Consider the following 18,930-nt stretch of genomic DNA (forward strand, 5'->3'; position numbering starts at 1 on the left):
GCGCTGTGAGGAGGTGGTTTGGGACGCAGCTCGCGCAGCGGGAACAGACACCGGGAACGGGGCAGGAGCGTGGCCCGGTGCCCCGCAGGCCCTGATGGTTGTATTTTGGACTTGATGCCTTGTGTAGCTGAGTTGGATAAATGCTTCACCTGCTTCTTCTGGACAGGCAGAGAAACTGTCTGTCCCTTTCTCTTATACCCTCAAGTTCTCACTGCACACGGTAAGCACTGATCAGTGAAAAGATGGAAAGTGAACTCCTCATTTTAGAATGGCTTTGATATTATTAGCAAGCAGCAATATTTCCTTTTAATATGCTTAGATGGCTCAGAAAACAAGAAAAAATAAGACCAAGAGTTGCCTTTTTTTGTACAAAAAAAGCTAGTAATTTAATAATTTTAAAATTACTCTCTAGAAAACAACGAACTAATACAGGCTTGCAATAAAGGTTCTCCCTTTGAAAGTGCAAACCATGAACATCAAAATATTTCTTCATTTTCTAAGAATATACATTGAAAAAATTGGACAAGGAAATTCAAAAGAATCACAAACAACACTAGCACAAAACAGGTCCATGTGGATTGCTTTTTGGTAACCGGCTATAAGTTGCCAACCGCCCTTGCCGGCTGTTGTGCCAGAGTGAAGCCCTGGAGCCGATTCTGGGGCAGCTGAGGTTGTGCTGGCTCCCGCTGGCCTTCCCAGGAACGTTCTGCAGACTCTGGAACCAACATTGTGGTAGCTTCACTCTCAGACAAGACATTAAGGCTGCAAGATTTCATACACTGCTGAAATGGTTTTGCTACCGAAGACGACAAATCCCATTTCAGTAAGGCACGTGTTCAGATGCAAACTGGGAAGGGAAGTTAGGCAGAAGTGCCTGTTTTCTTCTCGCTGCTACTGATCTCACGAGTGTGTATTTACCAGCGATGGGCTCGCTGCTGCAAACACTCGGAGCACATCAACGTGGGACTACCTTGAATTATGCAAGGACAGTAGTGTTTCTACTTCAAAAACACCAGAATGACCTGGAATTTACCTGAGCTATGGCCCACTTTGAAGCGTGGCTTCCAGTCTGAGGATCACAGGCAACTGGTGTTCCGTGCCTTATTTTTAGGGGGTTCACAAAAGGCAACAAAGGCAAGTAAGTTTATGTGTGTTTTGGAGCAACCAGCATACGTGAGATTTCTAAAGGTGTCTACCACTCTGCTAACAATTTTCAAGGGTCTAAATTGAAAATTACTGGGTGGGATGGTGTGTACTTACTGACAGAATGGCCCCATTAAAATGGGAGGTAATTTTTGGCAACAGTGTAGTGCAGAAGGACCAGCATATATGCAACGGGATTTGGAAAAAAAGCCCAGTAGTTGAATGGAAGTCAGAACTGGGACAGATGCAATTAATTCCCAAGAATATGTCCTAGAAAAATAAGTGCTATTTCTTCATTAAATTGTGTATATGCTATAGAGGTGTTTAAATATCTGTTATTTCAAATTAAGCTGTTTTCTTTCCATATGAATTACAATTTGTACATTAATCCCTTCGGAAGGGACTGGTATTTTGAGACATTGCTCATCTGCAGCCTCAAAAGTGAGCCCCGTGGATCCTGGGATGCTCTCAGGATAACTCTGAGTCCAGGAACAATAAGGCTTTCGAGCCTGACTCTTAAATGAATTGCGAATGCAAGGTCATACAAGGTAAACGTGTATGAATTCACATTGCTGGGAATCCATCCACGTCTTGAAATCCCATGATGTACAGTTATTAGAAACAGCGAAATCTGAATGCCACAAGATATTAAATATATATGATACTGCCTTCCTCCTTAGAAGGTTCCGCTTCTTATATGGCCTAAAAATGCTTTTCTCACAAATGCTGTATGCGTTGTTTGATGCGTTGCTTGTTGCAGTTGTGCATATATGCTACTCAGAATGATCGAATGCCGTACATAAAAAAGTAACATCAAGAGGAGAATTAAATTTCATGGAATTAACCTACAAAAAGTAATTTCTAAGAAGGGAATGGAGTTCTATGAGAACCATTACACTTGCTTCATGGATTGCTACAAGTAGGTTTCACAACCAAATCCATGTGCCAAAATCAAGATGGAATGAAATAAGAAGAGCGCAGCATCCAGTTAACAAATACACAAAAGAAACAGGCAGTATATACAAAAGATAGGCGCTGCTTACCCGATGCATGATTTTTAAGGTGCTTAATTGAGTTTTAGGGAATGTAGCGACATATACATATATGCAGTGCATACATATCTAAATGCTTATTAGAAACATAATACAGAATCAGATAAACTACCAGATCCCTGATTTCATTAGATTCTCTAATGCATAAGAATGTATTTAAAATAGTTCATAAAAAAGATCTCAAAAAAAAATATTACATAAAAATAGCTCCAGTTTTTTTGCTTTTCTGTTTTGCTGTGCGTGGACTGGATTCCACTGCGTTTCATAAGGACGCCATTTGGACCAGCGAGAGTTTGAACAACTGTGCATGACGAGACAGCTCTGTTACTTGGTCCACCATCTTCTGTAGGGCTGCTGTGCTGGGGTAATGCAAGGCAGCCATCTTGGTAGCCAGAACAACACTCTTCAGCAGTTCACACAACTGATTGCTGGAGTTCATCACTTTGTTGCATATGTCCTGAGTCGTCACTTGCCTTGTGAGCATGTCCCCAATGAACACAAGTTTGTGAGCGCTCAAAATGACAAATTTGCTGTGAGCCACGAAGATTCGGGGGGGCTGAGAAGCGTTGACGCAACTGAAAAAGGCGTCGATGGCATTTAGGAGGGAGTTGAAGTGAGTCTCGCATTGGTCAGAATAGAATAAAAGCAGCTGGCTGTCATGGGAGGTGGCGGTGCTGTTTGCAGTCTGGAGAGCTTGAGGCGGCTTCCATTTTGAGATGTCGTTCTCTACCGGCTTTGTGATCTCTTGCTCCAGACGTTGAAACTGATTAATCTGAAAGGCAAATAAAAAGGCTTTCTTCAAAGAATATTCTCGTAAGACGTTGTTATGTATTACAGCTTCACCTTATGCCTCACGATACCCCCGAGTATCCTAGATTGGCCTTATGTTAAATAACAACTAGTATATGTGTTTTCTAAGATCTTTTATTTTGGAGAGAGAGGGATAGTCAAGTGCTCTGGTTACCATAAATCCAAATACACAGAGTTCAGAAGAGAAAAACATCTAAAATTCTTTATTTGCATTTAAGAAAAAAACAACAACCCTTCTGAATTTACACACTGTTGCTCACTTGGAATATTCTGAAATCACAAGTGAGAGAGATGGATCCAAGTGGCAATGACTCCTACACAGTCTTTAAAAAGCTGCCATCTCTGTGGGATTTCGAGATGACAAACCTTTAACTCTCACCTCCACGTTGCTTGTACAATTTTCTGCCATATGATACGGCAACAACATATTGAAGAATTAATGTGAGGGCAAAGCGACAGCCCTCAATCTTAGCTGACCTGCTTTTTTTAGCATTTAAAGTGATGTTAAGCACAGTATTTAAGTTAATGGTATTGATGTTCACTGAACAGATGTGCAGGTGGCGTGTATATTCAGTGTGGTCCAGTGATTAAGGCACTGGATTGCAGGTCAGGAAAGCCAAGTTCTCAAGCTGGCTTTGTGACTGATCCGCTGTGAGACGTTGCAGAAATCTGTTTCTCCTCTGTGGTAAACTTCTGGAGACAGAGACTGCTTTTCACTATGTGTATGCACTGGGCCCACTGCAATGGTGCATTGTATTAAAAAAATAATTAGTCTCTTAAATTGAGATGGTTGAAAATTATTTTCAAGGCAAAGGCTTATTCCTGCCACAAGAGATGTCATTCCAAACACTGAGAGCTGCGGCTGTGCTTCCACTCTGTTACTAAGTGGCAACAAGGAAATGAACGGGGCAGAGATGCTGATCTTCAGAACAGCTACTCTGCAGCAAATACTTAAGCTGTCTGTGGCACAAGTAATCGCTGTCACAGATGCACGTGGCCAGGGAGGTGCTAAAATCTTGATGCTCACCATTTCTCATTTGGAGCATTACAGTGCGTGTCCTTGTCCTCTGCATTGATAAATCCGTTAATGGTGGAGCCTGACTGGCACAAGTCCCACTTGGAAAGAAACTAACCTGGAGCTACTGTTTAGCCAAGACCTAATACCTGCCGTCTTCACCATCTAGCACCTGGGATTTTCCAACTGCGTATGCCGGTACTCATGCACACCTCACAGCCATGATGTTTTATTTGACCAGTGCTCCTTACGTGCAAGGAACACTGCATTTCAATGTGATTATTGCACCTGAGCGAACATACCTGATGATGCTCTAGCTCCATTTTGCTCTGCTTGATGATATTTTCTTTTTCCAGCAGCTCCTTCTGTTGCCTTTCAAACTCTTCTTTCCCCTGTTTTGCATAATAGAAGAAGACACTGTGTTAAATCAAAACTGCTCCGGCGCTAAATGACAACTCATAGGTCAAAAACCAGGCTTATTTGTATTGGCCTTTTTCACTGGTAGGGCACCACTAAGAGTATGGAGAAGAAAAGGATACTGTGGCAGAGCAAAAGGCTATTGCTAGTATGTATGCAACAGTCCTATCCGAAAGCAAGTAATCGCCCTGGTGAAATTACTCTTGAACATGTATTAGTGTAACAATCTTGATTGCTACCTTCCTGCAAACAGAAGCATCAACAACTACTTGGCCTTGTGCAGCCAAAGGTGTTGGGTTTACTTACCTGCAGGTGAACATAATCGTAGTCATCCATCCAGCTCTTTTCTGAGCCCCCACTGGTGGTATTGTGAGGGTGCTGACCTTTACTCAGGTGGGGAGGAAGGGAACTGCAGTGGTTCTGTGCTTTTTCTCCATGATGCTGCATATGAGGATTGTCATATACATAGTCAGGAGTGTTCATGATATTGTCTGCTACATTTTTGAAACATGAGCTGCTCAATGCCTGTCTGAAGAGCACCTCTGCATTGACGCTGATGGTAGTGGTCAGCTGCTTGGCATCATCCGGGACTGTCCTTGCCACCATAACAAACCGATCCAGGTCATCACACTTGTTCTGCAGTCTGTTGACAGCTAGAACATTCAAAGACCAGTTGTAGCTGTTCAAGTCATGACTGGTTTGGGTAAGGATCTGGTGAGAGTCCTCCAGCCTTTGCACCTCCCTCCTCATTTTGTTAAGAAGGCTGAACTCGGACAGGCAGGAAGCATTCGCTGCTGATCCTTTTGCAAACTGGAGGTACTCCAACAGCGACTGCTCTACCTTATCCACAGCAGTGTGAATTTCATTGATGTGTTTCTCCATATATCCATAAGACCGCCACTCTACTGTAATGAAGGCCATGAGGTTATTGACAGTTGTCTCCACCATCTGCTGGAGGCGATAAAGCCTCTCTATAGCAGTGTCTGGATCAAGGATTAGTCTTTTGTCCTGTGCAGTTGATGCTGATATAGAAGAGTCTTTTGATGTTGTTGAAGATGTGGACATGTTACTCCTTGTACTTCCTGTGCTGGAGAAAGACAACCTATTGATCCCATCAGTCACATCCTGTAAGCCTTTAGTGTCTTGGAGGACTGGTGGTGGCACATCATATATACCTTCTCTTCCTTCTGGGATGAGACTTTCACTCAGTCCTGTCTGTTGTCCTGGGAATGCAATTCCCCTTGGGGTATCATAAACATCTTTTTGAGGTGCGATTTGCTGTCCAAGAAAATGGTTTTGATGGTTCATAGGGATGTCATAAACATTCTGTTTCTGGGGCACTCCATCTGGCAATAAAAGGCTCTCAGGAGAAAACTTATTAAGTTCTTTCCCAGTTGCTTTGGTGATGGGAGGAGGAATATCATATACTCCTTCTGGTCTTACACTGTGGCCCACTGGAGACGAAAAATCCTGCAAATTTTCCCTCAGGCCTGTATCATTTCGGCATGCAGATGGAGGTGTAGCATAGACCTGAATCAAAGAAAGCAAACCATGATATCTTCGGCTAGAATAGCAAAATATTTTACATCTTCCATATAGCCTATAAAATGCTGGGATGGAAGATCTGCCATTGACTTTCATGGAGTCAGCTACTTATCCTGAGTTTGACTGAGCATCAGTTTTAATATCTCACTTTTTAACATTCATCTTGATGCAAATTCTCACAAGCAGCAAAATCCAAGAAAGCAGCGTGCTGCCACAAAGATAATGTAGGTCTAATTATCAATTCACACTCCATAACTTTAATAATTTTGATTCACTGCTTCACTTTACCAGTTTTAACAGTTTAAAAACCTAAAGAAATCTTTAAAGTACTGAGTGTCCTTTTCCTTCAGGATCATACATGAGCTCTTGTTTAAACACGTCTTTGGTCAGACATGAAAATACAGGTTCTTGTGAAAACAGCATAATACTTACCCCTTTGGCAGGTGGTATGTCATAGACTCCTAAAGCTTTTGCTTCTCCCATCGGAACTGGAAGTGCAGGCCCCTTAACCGATGTGGGGGGAATGTCATATATCTAAAGAAAGAATAAATTGGTTACAGAAACAAGTCACCTCAGGAAAGGTCTGATCTCAGATGAGTTTTTTTGGTTTCCGTGTTTCCTCTCAAACAGCCTGAAGATGATGAGAGCTCTTCAACTTTGTTTTATATGGGAGAGCTGCTTGGATTTGCCTGGTATTTTGGACAGTTAGGAGGAAAGGCACTTTGCTAGGTCCTCACTGGGCAATTATGTGGAAGGCAGGCTGGAGACAGGAAGTCATGGCTGACTTCCATCCTGAGAGTTAAATCAAGGCCAGTCTATTACAGATACTTGTTGGGGTGAACAGTATACTTATGTGACCAGAACTGATCACGCTCTTACTGATAGAGATTAGAGGGACTGGGGAATAAGCTTGTACTAGTACACACGAAATTCTCTGAAACTGAGGCTGCCCCTGCCAGCAGCGCCTATCTGCTTTATTGGATGCAGTGTGAGGTGTCTTACCAGCAGAACGTACAGCTGTCAGATGTTTCAAATGTCCCACTTGGTGGCATGTCCTAGATTACAGTGGGTTCTGCGTGTGGTCTAAGGCCACTGTCTGAAGGTCTCTTAACCCAGACTTCCCAACAGTTCCAGCCACTTGGTGTCAGTCTGTGTTATGTACTACTGGCTTCAGTGTTGCTCCCTAGAGGAGCTGCTCTGTCAAAGGGCCATGCAGAGATGCAGGGTTGTTGAGTTACAGGTCCTGCAAGCATCCATTCTAGATGTCTGTGGTCTTGGAGATTGAATGCTAAGGGTGTTTCCCAGAACGAAGATATATTTCAAGTTCAGTGACATGGTGCAGTAGATATGTGGTGGAAACAATTCCCTGCATAGAAGCTGTTCATCTAGGCGATAATTTTACCCTTACTGAGTGAATTACTGTCAACTATGCAACAACAAAGGAAAAAAAATTGTTCCCAGGCAGCAAGTTTATTCTGTTTAGATATACTCTTTGATCAAAACACAGAAAACAAATGGGACTTCTGCATTTGGTGTGCTGCCAAATCTTAGTCAACATTAAATACAACTTTGAAATACTTCTACGCTCTGTGAATAAGCCACTGCATCTAATTAAAACATATTTTCTCTCTGAAATGACAGAACTTGCTTTGCTCATAAAATTCTGGTAGAAATTCATCTGCTTTTGTGCCCTGTCAGTGCTGTTGGCAGTTTTACTGGTACCTACCCCTTGGAGAGGGCGAACAGGGGGGATATCGTAGGCATCCTTCTGGTATTTGGAAGGGAATTCATAAACATAACTTTGTCCTGACCTGACTGGAGTTATTACCTGTGGGATAAAAGAAAAAGAGGAAACATAAGTCTTTGAGGATCTTGGCATGTTCTCTCTGTAACTGCACAGGGTATAAACATTCCAAGAGTAACATTCACGCTTTATGTGACAATGTTAGTAACACAAGTCTACATGTACTTCTGACAGTTGAACACAGCAAAATTACTATTAGTAGCTACAAATGCACCACCTTTCTGTTCCAGACAAGTTCTGACACAGCTGCTTGCTACTGCTACAGTATCTTCTATTTGTCAAGCACAGATTCTCCAGCAGGTGTAAGGGAGCTTGGTCTCCTCTTCCCATTGACTGCCCATTAGCACAGACCACACGATGTGATGGTTACACCACCCACTTGCTGAGATCAGAGCTATGTACGTTTTGCTCCTCCCACTGAGGTGTTAAGCGTCCCCACTTACTGACAGAGGCTTAAAATACTAGGTTCAGGCTCCGGGAGTCTTCCACCTTAGCTTGTGGAGGTATTTCCCACCTACTCCAGCAGGACGTCTTGTGTTACTGTTCTCCACAGCACAAAATCCTGGATGACTGAGTGTGAGCTGTGGCTTTGGAAATTCTTTACATAGAAAGGCTATGCTTAAACCTTCCAAAGCGGGACATTCAATTACGTTGTCTCCGTTTGGTTTGTCTATATTAGTGGCTAAGAGACAGGAAATGTTAAGCTATTCTTGAAGTATATAATGCAAGAACAGTGTCTGAAAAAAAAGCTTAGAATTTACATTTTTTGACATTTTTCTAAACCATTAACTACCATAATGACTTCAAATAAAATTTGGTGAAAAATAAATGCCTGGCGTCCTGGACAGCATCTGCATGGCACAATTTCAGTATAGTGTGGTATAAAAGAAATGTTACCTAACCCTCAGAAAGAGATGGGTTTATAGTGGAAATGCTGACATCTTAACCTCCACCGGTGCTACTTAGCTCTAACAAAAAAACACAAATACTGTAAACCAAAGGCATAAAATGACAAATTACATATGCTCATACAAGACGTGGCATTGTGCTCAGCTGGAGGGAATTCTATACCAGAGCTACTTAACTATCTTTAGAAATGTATGCAAGATGTAGAACAGAGTTTCTGCCCAAATGCTCAGTAAAGATCCTGTAACAGTGTTTGCTGTAAGGAATCCTAGCATCCTGGCCAGACTTCACAGTGAGTGTCGCTTGACTGAGGTGAGGTCTGCAGGGAAAGTCCCTGAAGCTAACCTGCTACCTCCTCTCTGCTATGTTAACAACACAGGCTTTTCTTCTTGCTGCCCAAATATTGCTGTGTAACCTCTGGCCCTGCACCATGAAACAATCACTGGATTCTTCCTCCTGGAGGTGACTGCCATACCAGTTTACAGTACAGGTCTGGTTCGACGTGAGTAGGCCAAGGCAGTGCGCCTGGTAGCGCCAGCTACTGCACTGAGTGTGCGTGCCTTAGGTGAGGGAGGAACACCCACGCCTGGCAGGTGGGGGAAGACAGTGGGTTTTGCAGCTGCTTTTCCTTGAATTAGCATCGGAGGACAGGGAAGACAGGAACTGGAAGCGATATGGTCTGCAGAGCGCGGGGTCAGTTCTCTTCCCATGACAGAACTCCTGCTGAATTGGGTGTGAGGTTAATAGAGCTTACGTACATAAGAGTTTTTTAAAAAGAATCTAAAAATATATTGAATTTATGAGACTGTTCCTCTCCCACAGTCACCTACTACATTGTAAAACGTACCTACAGACAAAACTTTTAAGAAAGTTCTCCCTTAAGTTACTGGAAGTTCCTGTAATGGATCACTCCAGACATTATCCATCCCAGGCCATTCTCATATAATACTGGGATTATGTTGTTTATCTGAGAAACTTCTAACTTGCATCAACATTGCTTCCTCGTGCTTCTTCTGTCAGTGAGGGCTTGTGATCACACTAGCATAGTTTGCCATGTATTTTTTGCATCCCTTTTTTTTTTTTTTCAGTTGGGTGCTGCCAGTCCAATGCTTTCCACCCAAGCCAGGAACAGAAGGATTTGGTTTTAAGCAATGTTTATTCAGAGGTTCCTTCCAGGGGCTTCAAAATTACAGTCACGGTGTTGCTTCAGTAACGAGTCACTGGGTGTTTAAAAATGATCCTCCGGGAGAACAGACAACGCACGGTAAAAACAAAGGGCTGTATCCTGGGTAGCCCATCTCCACGAACCCTTTTGCTACTGTGAACACCGTGGCATTAGGCTGCTTGCTAATGTGCTGGGAAACTGCTTGACCATCCCAGAGGAAAAAAAAAAAACAAAACAGACTGTTCATGGCAGGCAACCAGAGGCCTCATGCCAGCCCTGGAAGCGGGGTGCACCGCTGCAGTTCGGCTCTGCTTTACCTGCTGATTTTAAGGTAAAGCCTCCCAAGGCTGGGAGTCAGGCTGTATCAGGCTCCAAAAAGACTGGTCCCTCGGTCTAAAATTTTTACAAACCCTTGCTCAGTTGTGGTCTACTCGGGAAGCTGAACTCTGTCCTACATGCAGATCAGGAGTCAAATTTGACCAGATCTCCTCCAGGCCTCAGATGTGTGACGCTCCTCACAGCCCTCCCGCGGAGGAGATGTATAGCACCTCTGTAGAAGCTTTATGGCACCTCGGTTCTCCAAGGTTTGCACAGCAGTTTAGAGAAGCACCTTTACACAGGCTCAGCAACAACTGTCCTACCCATCTCATGCCTAAAGTCACTCAGGATACCTTGACACCACTACTCGCTCCTTGCTCAGAGAATGAATTTCCATGAACAAACTCAAAGAAAAGTCACAGGCCTCTAACATAAAAAAGGGAGCTGATCCGAGCAGCACAGGTTATAAGGCATGCACAAGTAAAACCATTTGCTCTTGTTGTTATAGGTAAACGCGATATTTTGCTTTTGAAAAACAGAACCAAGTAGCAAAGCAGATGGTATCCTCACACCATAGAGCCTGGGACACACGTGGAAGAGAAGCTGCACTCGTGCCCAGTGTTTACAGAGAGATCCTCCCTCACTCTGCATACCGCAGTAACACGCAGCTGCCGTTATTCTTGAGCCTCATCCTTAGAGACCCTTCCCATTCTTCAGAAAAGGCTGATATACCGGATGCTGTATGAAAAGCTTACACTACTACAAGGCTGCTGGTTTTATTTACTGTGCTGTGATATAATCCTAAATAACTACACTAAAGCTAGACTGGCCAGATAAAGGAAGCCAGTTTCACTCAGCGCTGCAGGACTTTTTGTATCATGTATTTTGACACTTTCCTTTTTTTCCCAGACTTGACTAACCCGATGTAGTGGTCAAGCAGGGCCATTCCTTTAATTGTGTGAAACAAACCCCTGTTCCGGGTGCTTCCGGCTGTTGTCAAAGGAAGCGAGAGGTTAAAACACCAAGTGCCTGATGCTGGGTATTCAAAAGTACAGCCTGCCTACGTAGGTGACTGCGGACAGAAGACCTGAGCTATCTGCAGGGCTGTGCTTAGTAGTGCACCCTACTTATGGTGGCATTTATTTTCCAAATAAAAATGCATCAGAGGCTTTTATGTCTGCCCCTTTTTAGGCTTCTGAAACAGCTATACAAAAGACAGAAAATACGACTTTAAGAAACCCAGCAACAACCAAGGTTTGTCGATAACATGAAAGACAACTTTTTTCTCCTGGTGACTCAGGTATATTTTCCTGTGTGGAGGATTATTATCCAGTAACAACATGTTCTGAGTGATTTCATCATAAAATCCCCTACAAATGCTGATCTGGTCTGCACTGAGTACAAGAACATTTCCTGTTCTGCATCTTCCCTTCCTCTTCCCTTCCAACACTTTTCATTAGGTTACACGTCCCTCTGGACTGCTTGTTCCTAGTCAAGTCAGAAGCTGCTCATCACCAAAACATATCTTGAGCAAACATTTTGTAGCAGTAATTAAATGAATACCCATGCTATTTGACAAAGTGAAAATGTGGAGTATTTGTTCTGACTTTCATGTCCCCAGGACACTAGTACCTCACACGGGAAGCCAGGACACGTGGTCGCACTGCTGCTTCTGTACGGGGAAGAGGCAGGTAGCTGGGTAGGTGAAGCATGAAAGCTACCAAACCCAATATTTTTAGAACTTTTGATTTCAAGTATTCACCCACTAATATATTCAGTGAACTGGCTGCTTCTGAATGAGATGCTCAGCCTTTTCAATGCATTGTGGAACCATTTTTTTATGGGTTTGAATGTCTAATGGCAGTTTAGTCTTGAAGACGGACTTCAGAAGGAGGTGGCTGCAAAAGAAAAGTTCCCCTTCTCCCACTTCTGGAACAGGGATAGCAGCCCCCTCTGGTACTTAGGAATTTACTTCCTAACAAATGTCACTGAACTTCAGACCTCATGAGGATTCTTTTTCCTTTTACTTCTTCTCTTTTAAGAATGCCTGTGGTCATCCGAGTTTAAATAATCCTGCATTTCAAACCAGCAATTTTCTTTGTTTACACGTCAAAGGAAACAGATGGTGTTCCCACAAACTATCTAGCCCAACATTCTCAAAACATCGTTAACCACTTAATCCATGCAGAGCAACTAACAGGGACCAGGTTTGGCTCTGGTGAAACATGTATATGAGCCTACTTCAAACTTTCAGTATTGCAAAACAATTGAGCAGAAAGTTTGTTCTGTTCTTGTTGAAGACCGTGCTCTTCCAAAAGCAATTACCTGGGTCTTTTCCATGCCAATGGCATGTTCCTAACCAAGAAAAAGAGCTGAATGTCCATGTACTTTTCAAAATATTCAATCCTGTGGTTCATTAAATCCCTCTTCCTCAAATATAAAGGAAAAAACCCATTGTATTTCTTCTAGGTTTAAAATGGCTGTTAGGCTGCAATAGAGAACATTCCTAACTAAGGCAGCAACAAGACAATTCTCGTGCTTACGGCAGATGCATAACACTAGTTTACATTGTTTGACAAGGACAAAGAGCAAATAAACCTACTGAAGCCAAGAGAATTAGTCTGAATTTATAGCAGCACTGTGGAGGGCAGAATTCAGCCTGTTCCCATGAACAACAGTGCCTGATATGCAGAATGATGGGAAACAAGCTTCACCAAGTTTTATGGGTGAGAGAACTGAAGCAGAGGTATGTTGCACCTCTGCAACACCTTGCCCCACCCAAACCACAGGCAGACAGGGTAGCTGAAAAGGGCAGCTTGCTATTTCCCAGTAAGGCCTCTTAACCCCAAGAACCTACTGATGCCTCCTGACTGCTTTTAAAATAGATCAGTGCTTTCTGGAGGTAGAAAAGAAGAGGCATGTGAGGTAAATTTCATATTTTTTTTTAAATCTGGATGAAGAATTGTATTAAAATATATTTCCTCCCATGATGCCCTCCTCTTCACCCCATGGCTAACTCTCAGCAGTTGATGAGCTACTGTCATCACCTGCTGCTAATCTCAGCTCTCAGTCCTGTATCTATTAAAATCAGCTGTAGCTTAGCCTCTGAAGAGTCCTGCCCTGGAGGAGGCTAAGTGCTGGTGTATGAAATGGGGCTGTTATAAAACTTGGACATGGGAAAAATGAATCAAAATGTAAGTAAAGGACAAAAAAAAAAAAGCATGTTTGTCTTCTGTTGTAAAGTATTTTTGTGAATTTAATACAAAACTCTAGTTGTTGATTCTGTTCCTAAGCTTCTTAGGTGGATATATAACAGCTACCTGGGCTCTCTTAGGCTTGCAGGGAGAATGAAATAACCAAAGAGAGTATGGGGAAATTATAAGAGAGAGATTGGGGGGAAAAAAACCTAATCCCTCCTCTCTTGAACTCTTAGTCCTTTGGAAGGCAGTGGCAGGAGCCATAAATGATGATGGATAAGGCAGCGAGCGACCTCTTGGCCCTTCTTTCTGTTTTGCTGCATGTACTTGGGAAGCTAGGTATGTCTCCTTAAGTGCTTTTTTCTCCTTGGGAAATTTCCTGTGGCTAAGCTGAACTGCAAGAAGGTTGTGTTAAAGAAAAGACTCTCTAAGGTAATTTGTGTGTTTGAAAGAACCTGGCTAAAACTCTGTTCTTTTTACAGAAAGCACATAGTGTTTCCTCTCCTGTGTTTTGCAAGCTGCATCAAGATTTCTAGTGACTGATAATCAATTTCCTGACAGTAATACCTATTTTATCATTCAGTATTGTCTGCTGTAAAAAAAGAGCAAAAATGGTTTTATGAAGCAGTAGCCTTGACTTACTTATTTGCTAGATACGATGGCATTCATCATGTTTCCCAGCTGTCAGTAAAGGCTGGGGTTTCCCTCTCACACATGCTAGGGATACTCACTCTTACAAATGTTTCGGTTTGTTGTATAGGTCTTAGGATTATCAAATCATAACACTTCATTTTAACCTAAATAATGTATGAACATCAGGCCACTATAAAATGCTCCAGTAGAGTGTTTTCTGCCAAGACTGAACCATTGGAGAGCTTTTGATCAAGGCTCACAAGCTGAAAGAGAGGGGAGGAAGCCCGTAGAAGTATTTCTTTTAACGCACCAGGCTTGTAGCTGTAACTACGAGTTGTTCTAGTGCTGTAAGCCCAAATGTTTCTGCAAGGCAAGAGGAAATCAACAGAAGTTACTGTATTTTCTTTGCTGGGTTGACTGAGTTATCAGTTCTACCGTGTGGCGGAAAGAAATGCGGTATCAACACACATAGTGATGCTGCCATTTCTCTTTGATTGGGTGTTCCTCAGTGAATTTTCTGAGAAGTAAGATTCAAGACGTGTGAAGATAAGGATATGTGACAAATGCTACCCTGATATAGGACTGATTTATAGTTCTTGATGTTGTTTACATCTTCAGAATACCTGCTTATTTTCTCCTATGCCTTATGTCCATTTGTTGTCCAAGACCTATACCTATGAAAATCTGCTTTTCGGCCACAACTGTACGTGCTCTCAGGGCTAAAGCATGTCCTGATGTCACTGATTCATGGTGTGTTAAATTAAAAATGCTTAACTTTACAGGCTCGGGGATTTAAACAGAAACTTTTAAATGTGGCTACGAAGTGCCTCACCAGTAGACGCACAGTCTTAAAAAATGCCCCTGTAGTATTGTAATGCAAATAGCAACAAGTAATGAAAATGGGTGTTACACTTTTCTCCTTTTGAGGTTGTATTATTTCAACTAGACTTACGCAAGTTTTGGGTTGTGAGTCTTGAAGATGTAGAGCAGAACTTGTGAAACTGATTTAAAAGAAAAAATGTGAAACCATGAGCTGGCCTTGATCGAAACCCTCAACTGTTGGTGATACAGGTATAGCTAACTGCTTTGCAACCAGCCTAATCCTGACTTTTCAACTTTTGGTGTGACCCTTTCTATTAACAAGCACACAAAAGCAGGTTCATCACACTATTTTTCAGTTTTGTATTTTTACCAAATCTAAAGTGCGGGTTTACCACCTTTCCAAACAACTTTTTTTTTTTTTTTTTAATCTATGGAGTTACATAAATGACCTAAGCTCCAATTAGCATGAAATGACAGGGCTGTATTAAGTGTAGTAGAATGGTGCTGACTTGCATCAGCTGTAGCTTTGAATTACGGTGTTGAATTTTTGCTTGCTGCTGGTGTTCTAAATGCAGATACAAAGGTCCATCTCTCTACAGATCTTACTGAATGAGCAGTACAAGGCACCAAAAAGCTCAACAATTTTGTCACTGACAAGATTTTACTGCTTTTTTTTCTTTCTTTTAAGGATGCTTTCGTGACCTGATCCTGCTCTCACTCGCATCAACTCTAGGGCTTTCTGCCACTTGTGTTATGAGCAACATTTCTGCTTGCTTCAGTGGAACAGGCTTGGTGCTAGCTGCCCTTGAATTGCAAGGCTGACTGGGAAGGGGTATTTCCTAGCTTCTGGTTGAGTCAATCTTGCTTACAAAATGTGATTACAAAGAGTTAAACCAACACTTCTGAAGATGTCCCATTTTTTGAGAGGAAGAGGACAAGAGAGACAAACAAAACATACCTATTATTATTAAATATTCAGCATTTTTAAGATAATTGTGAAAGAGGATGCTTGTCCAATTATCTCACTAAGAGTTTTACCAGTGCCATCCCCATGACAATTACTCATTTTTACACAGACAGTGACATCACCATTTCTGCATGTGTTGGCCAACAGGACTAATGAGCTGACATGTTACAGTACTGGTGATAGAACAGGCATGCACTCTGAAATGTCTCTGGATGGATCTTACGGAGAAATAAAATCCCCAAATTATTGTGTGATAACTTCTTCTAGTGGAGGAATATGTTTATCTGATAAAGCATTCTCTGGAAACCTGTGATTAAATTTGAGCTGGAGTTTTGATTAATGAGAAGTGTGTGGCAAAACTCAGCACCTCAGCGTTTTTGTATTTTGCCCATGACAAATACTTAAAGCAGCATCCTACTTTGGCCCTCCCAGTCTGTCTAGTCTTCCCATTCTAAAAAGGTTGTCACATGAAGAGCTATTTGGCCAACGTGCACTTGTTTTCTATGCTGGTAATGCTATGAGTGTCTCTTCTCAAAGACAGAAGCCTAAATTTAGAGCAGGTTTGGAGGAGGAGAGGAAATGAAGAAAAAGGATGAGGTGCTGGGGACAGGTAGGGCAGAGAGTGGTCTTACTGTTGTGAATTATATGAAATCCTAAAGGCTCACAAACAATAAACCAGTTTGGTTCAGTCCAAACTAGTTTTAATTCTTTCGAGGAGCTTCATTTTATTTGTTTTATTTCTTCCCTCCTATATTGAATTTCTATTTGAAAGTTGAGGGGGGGGGAAGCTTCATTTGGGAATTGTTGAAGTAGGGTATTTCCATGACTTCTTGTTTCCCTTAAAATATTTTCTTTCTTCCTTTAAGACATTTCTCAGAACAGATCCCTTCCCTGCCACCGGTTTCAGTTTTGGTGAACTGGCATTTCCTAGTGGGCAAAAAAAATGGTTGAAACGAAGCATTTTGAAAGAGTTTCAATTCCACAAGAGTGCTCTCGGAGGTATGCTCGGGCAGAAACAATGGAGATGTCCCTAAACCATTTAGGTTGGGAACTATGTTGCTCTGAGAGAAGCAGGCAAAGAAAACCTTCCATCAGGAAGAAGCTCCATTTAATTTGATTTGTAGAGGTTCTCTGGCTCCATTTCTGTATGTGTTTCTCAAGGCAGCTGTACAGAAAAGTGCTCCTATTAACTGGTGTTTAGATTAGCATAGCGTGCTTTGGCAAGCTTATGGAATGTATAGACACCTTTTAAATAAACATAAACACCATGCTTAATTGTCTGTTGCATCTATGTAATAATTATACCAGACTGACTGTGCATATAAAAAAGTTGTGATGGTAAGACCCAATGGGAATATGTTAGTGTCTTTTAAGGATTAGGGATAGACTGTCTTATGGAAGGTTTCTGTCTCCTAAGAACTTAACTACATTCATTTCACTTCGATTTTATTCTAATGATCTGTTTTAGGAGAAAGCTTAATTTAGATTCTTTAAAAAAAAAAAAACAAACCACAGACCTGATGCAATATTACCACTGCTATTTAAAAATGGAAATGTTTCATGCCAGACATGTGGAATGATGATATTCTGAGGCTAATTAGTCTTCCTCCAAAACAAAACATCTACAAAAATCATCAAATGCTTGCAAAGCCTTTAGATTTCAATAGAAATATGTTTTCTGACTGTCAGCAACCCATCCTTATCTATCTATTTCCTATCTCCAGAAATCATGTGTCCTCCTTATGATGAGATTCACTTTTTGAATAATCAGTTTTCCACTCACGTTCTTGTAAAATGCTCCGCTGCTGTCCTTGGGTTTCAGTACTTGCAGGGAAATTTAGATTACCCAAACTTAGTGTTTGGTTAGCGTGTTTTCAGATGTAATCAAGGGTCCAGTTAGGTTTCTAACCACTAACAGCCCATAAGGTTGCATTTTTCTTTTTATTCTTTTTTTTTTTAGCTAAGGTTTGATCCTGCACTTCTGCTTGTGCAGGCAGATTTGTGTCCCTGGGGACATCAGTTGTTGGATGAGATTGCAGGACTGGCCTTTTTTCTGATACTACAGGGAAAAAAAATGCATGCCTCTGGTCTACAAATAGAACTGATGAAAGAAAGTCCTGCACTTAGGGAGAAACATGGAGTAATGTTGAGCTCATATGTTTGCTCAGCCTAATAAAATGCAGTCTTTTTCTTAAAATACTTCTTCACAGATCACATCAGTGATTAACAACTGCTTAATCTGATTTGTGGATGAGGGTTTCTTCACTCGGTGGTTTGCACGGAGACCACTGAGGATAGATTAACTGCACAGGCTTTTTAGCAGTAAAATGGCTTTTCTCCTATTAACGTCACATGGAAAGTTACAAGTGAAACTCCCAAATCTAAGGAAAAGGCTGTGTGCTGTTTTTACCACTGAGTTTGCATTTAATTTGAGAAAATGTCATCCTTATGAGTGCACTTTGTGAAACAGAGCACCCAGTGTTGAGGCACATGTTACCGTTCCTGCTGCACTCAGCAAATTTGCTGTGTGTTTAGCACTTTTAACACTGTAGCAATATTTTATTATGAGGGATACAAATTCCCAAAGTAGAATTTGTAATGTGAAAGCAGAAGAAAAGAAGAACTATAAGATGACCGACTGGGCCATTTAAGTAAACCATATCATAGGAAGCTGTGGTATTTCAGACTTGAGGGTAAATGGGGACATTATTCTATTTTGGAATGTAAATACATTTTGCCAACAAACTACAAAATACTAGATAGTCTCCCGTTCTTTCTGATAACAAAATATATCTGCCGCACAACTTTTTTACTATGCTTAATGTATGTCCCTTCTTACCTCATAAATGTGAAAATAGGCAAAAAAAAAGATAATAATGTACAGGCAGGCTTATTTCTGGAACAAACATTATATGCAGCCATTTGTTTCCTCCCAGCTAAGACAGTACTTCTTTAATTGGAAGGAAAAACGTCATAATGTGGCTAACTGGCTTCTGCTACTGAAGTTTGTGCCAGAACTGCCAGGGTGGTGCTGCTTGTGGGGTGGTGTTTCCACTTTCTCATGGATTCAACCAACACGACTCTAACGTAAATAAAGACCAGGGAATAAGGTCCGTTCCCTTAGCCATGGTTTACC

The 18,930-nt window shown here is 41.7% G+C and overlaps 1 protein-coding gene across 3 annotated transcripts in view; it reads right to left on the reverse strand.

The window, feature by feature from the left end:
• Window positions 1-2,163: 2,163 nt before the first annotated feature.
• The window catches only part of NEDD9 (neural precursor cell expressed, developmentally down-regulated 9), a 104,635-nt gene continuing 87,868 nt past the window's right edge, over window positions 2,164-18,930 (reverse strand). For all 3 annotated transcript variants that reach the window (XM_087763312.1, XM_087763305.1, XM_087763300.1), the window contains 5 exons: window positions 7,709-7,810; window positions 6,415-6,516; window positions 4,744-5,967; window positions 4,323-4,412; window positions 2,164-2,967 (listed from right to left, as the gene is read on the reverse strand). In XM_087763312.1, coding sequence (XP_087619438.1) covers window positions 2,458-2,967; window positions 4,323-4,412; window positions 4,744-5,967; window positions 6,415-6,516; window positions 7,709-7,810 — 2,028 coding nt within the window. In that variant the 3' untranslated portion in view covers window positions 2,164-2,457. The remainder of the gene's footprint in view (window positions 2,968-4,322; window positions 4,413-4,743; window positions 5,968-6,414; window positions 6,517-7,708; window positions 7,811-18,930) is intronic.

The sequence above is a fragment of the Nipponia nippon genome, unplaced genomic scaffold (genome assembly GCF_047370975.1).
Source record: "Nipponia nippon isolate SJK-2023a ecotype South Korea unplaced genomic scaffold, ASM4737097v1 scaffold_1, whole genome shotgun sequence".
Lineage (NCBI taxonomy): Eukaryota > Metazoa > Chordata > Aves > Pelecaniformes > Threskiornithidae > Nipponia > Nipponia nippon.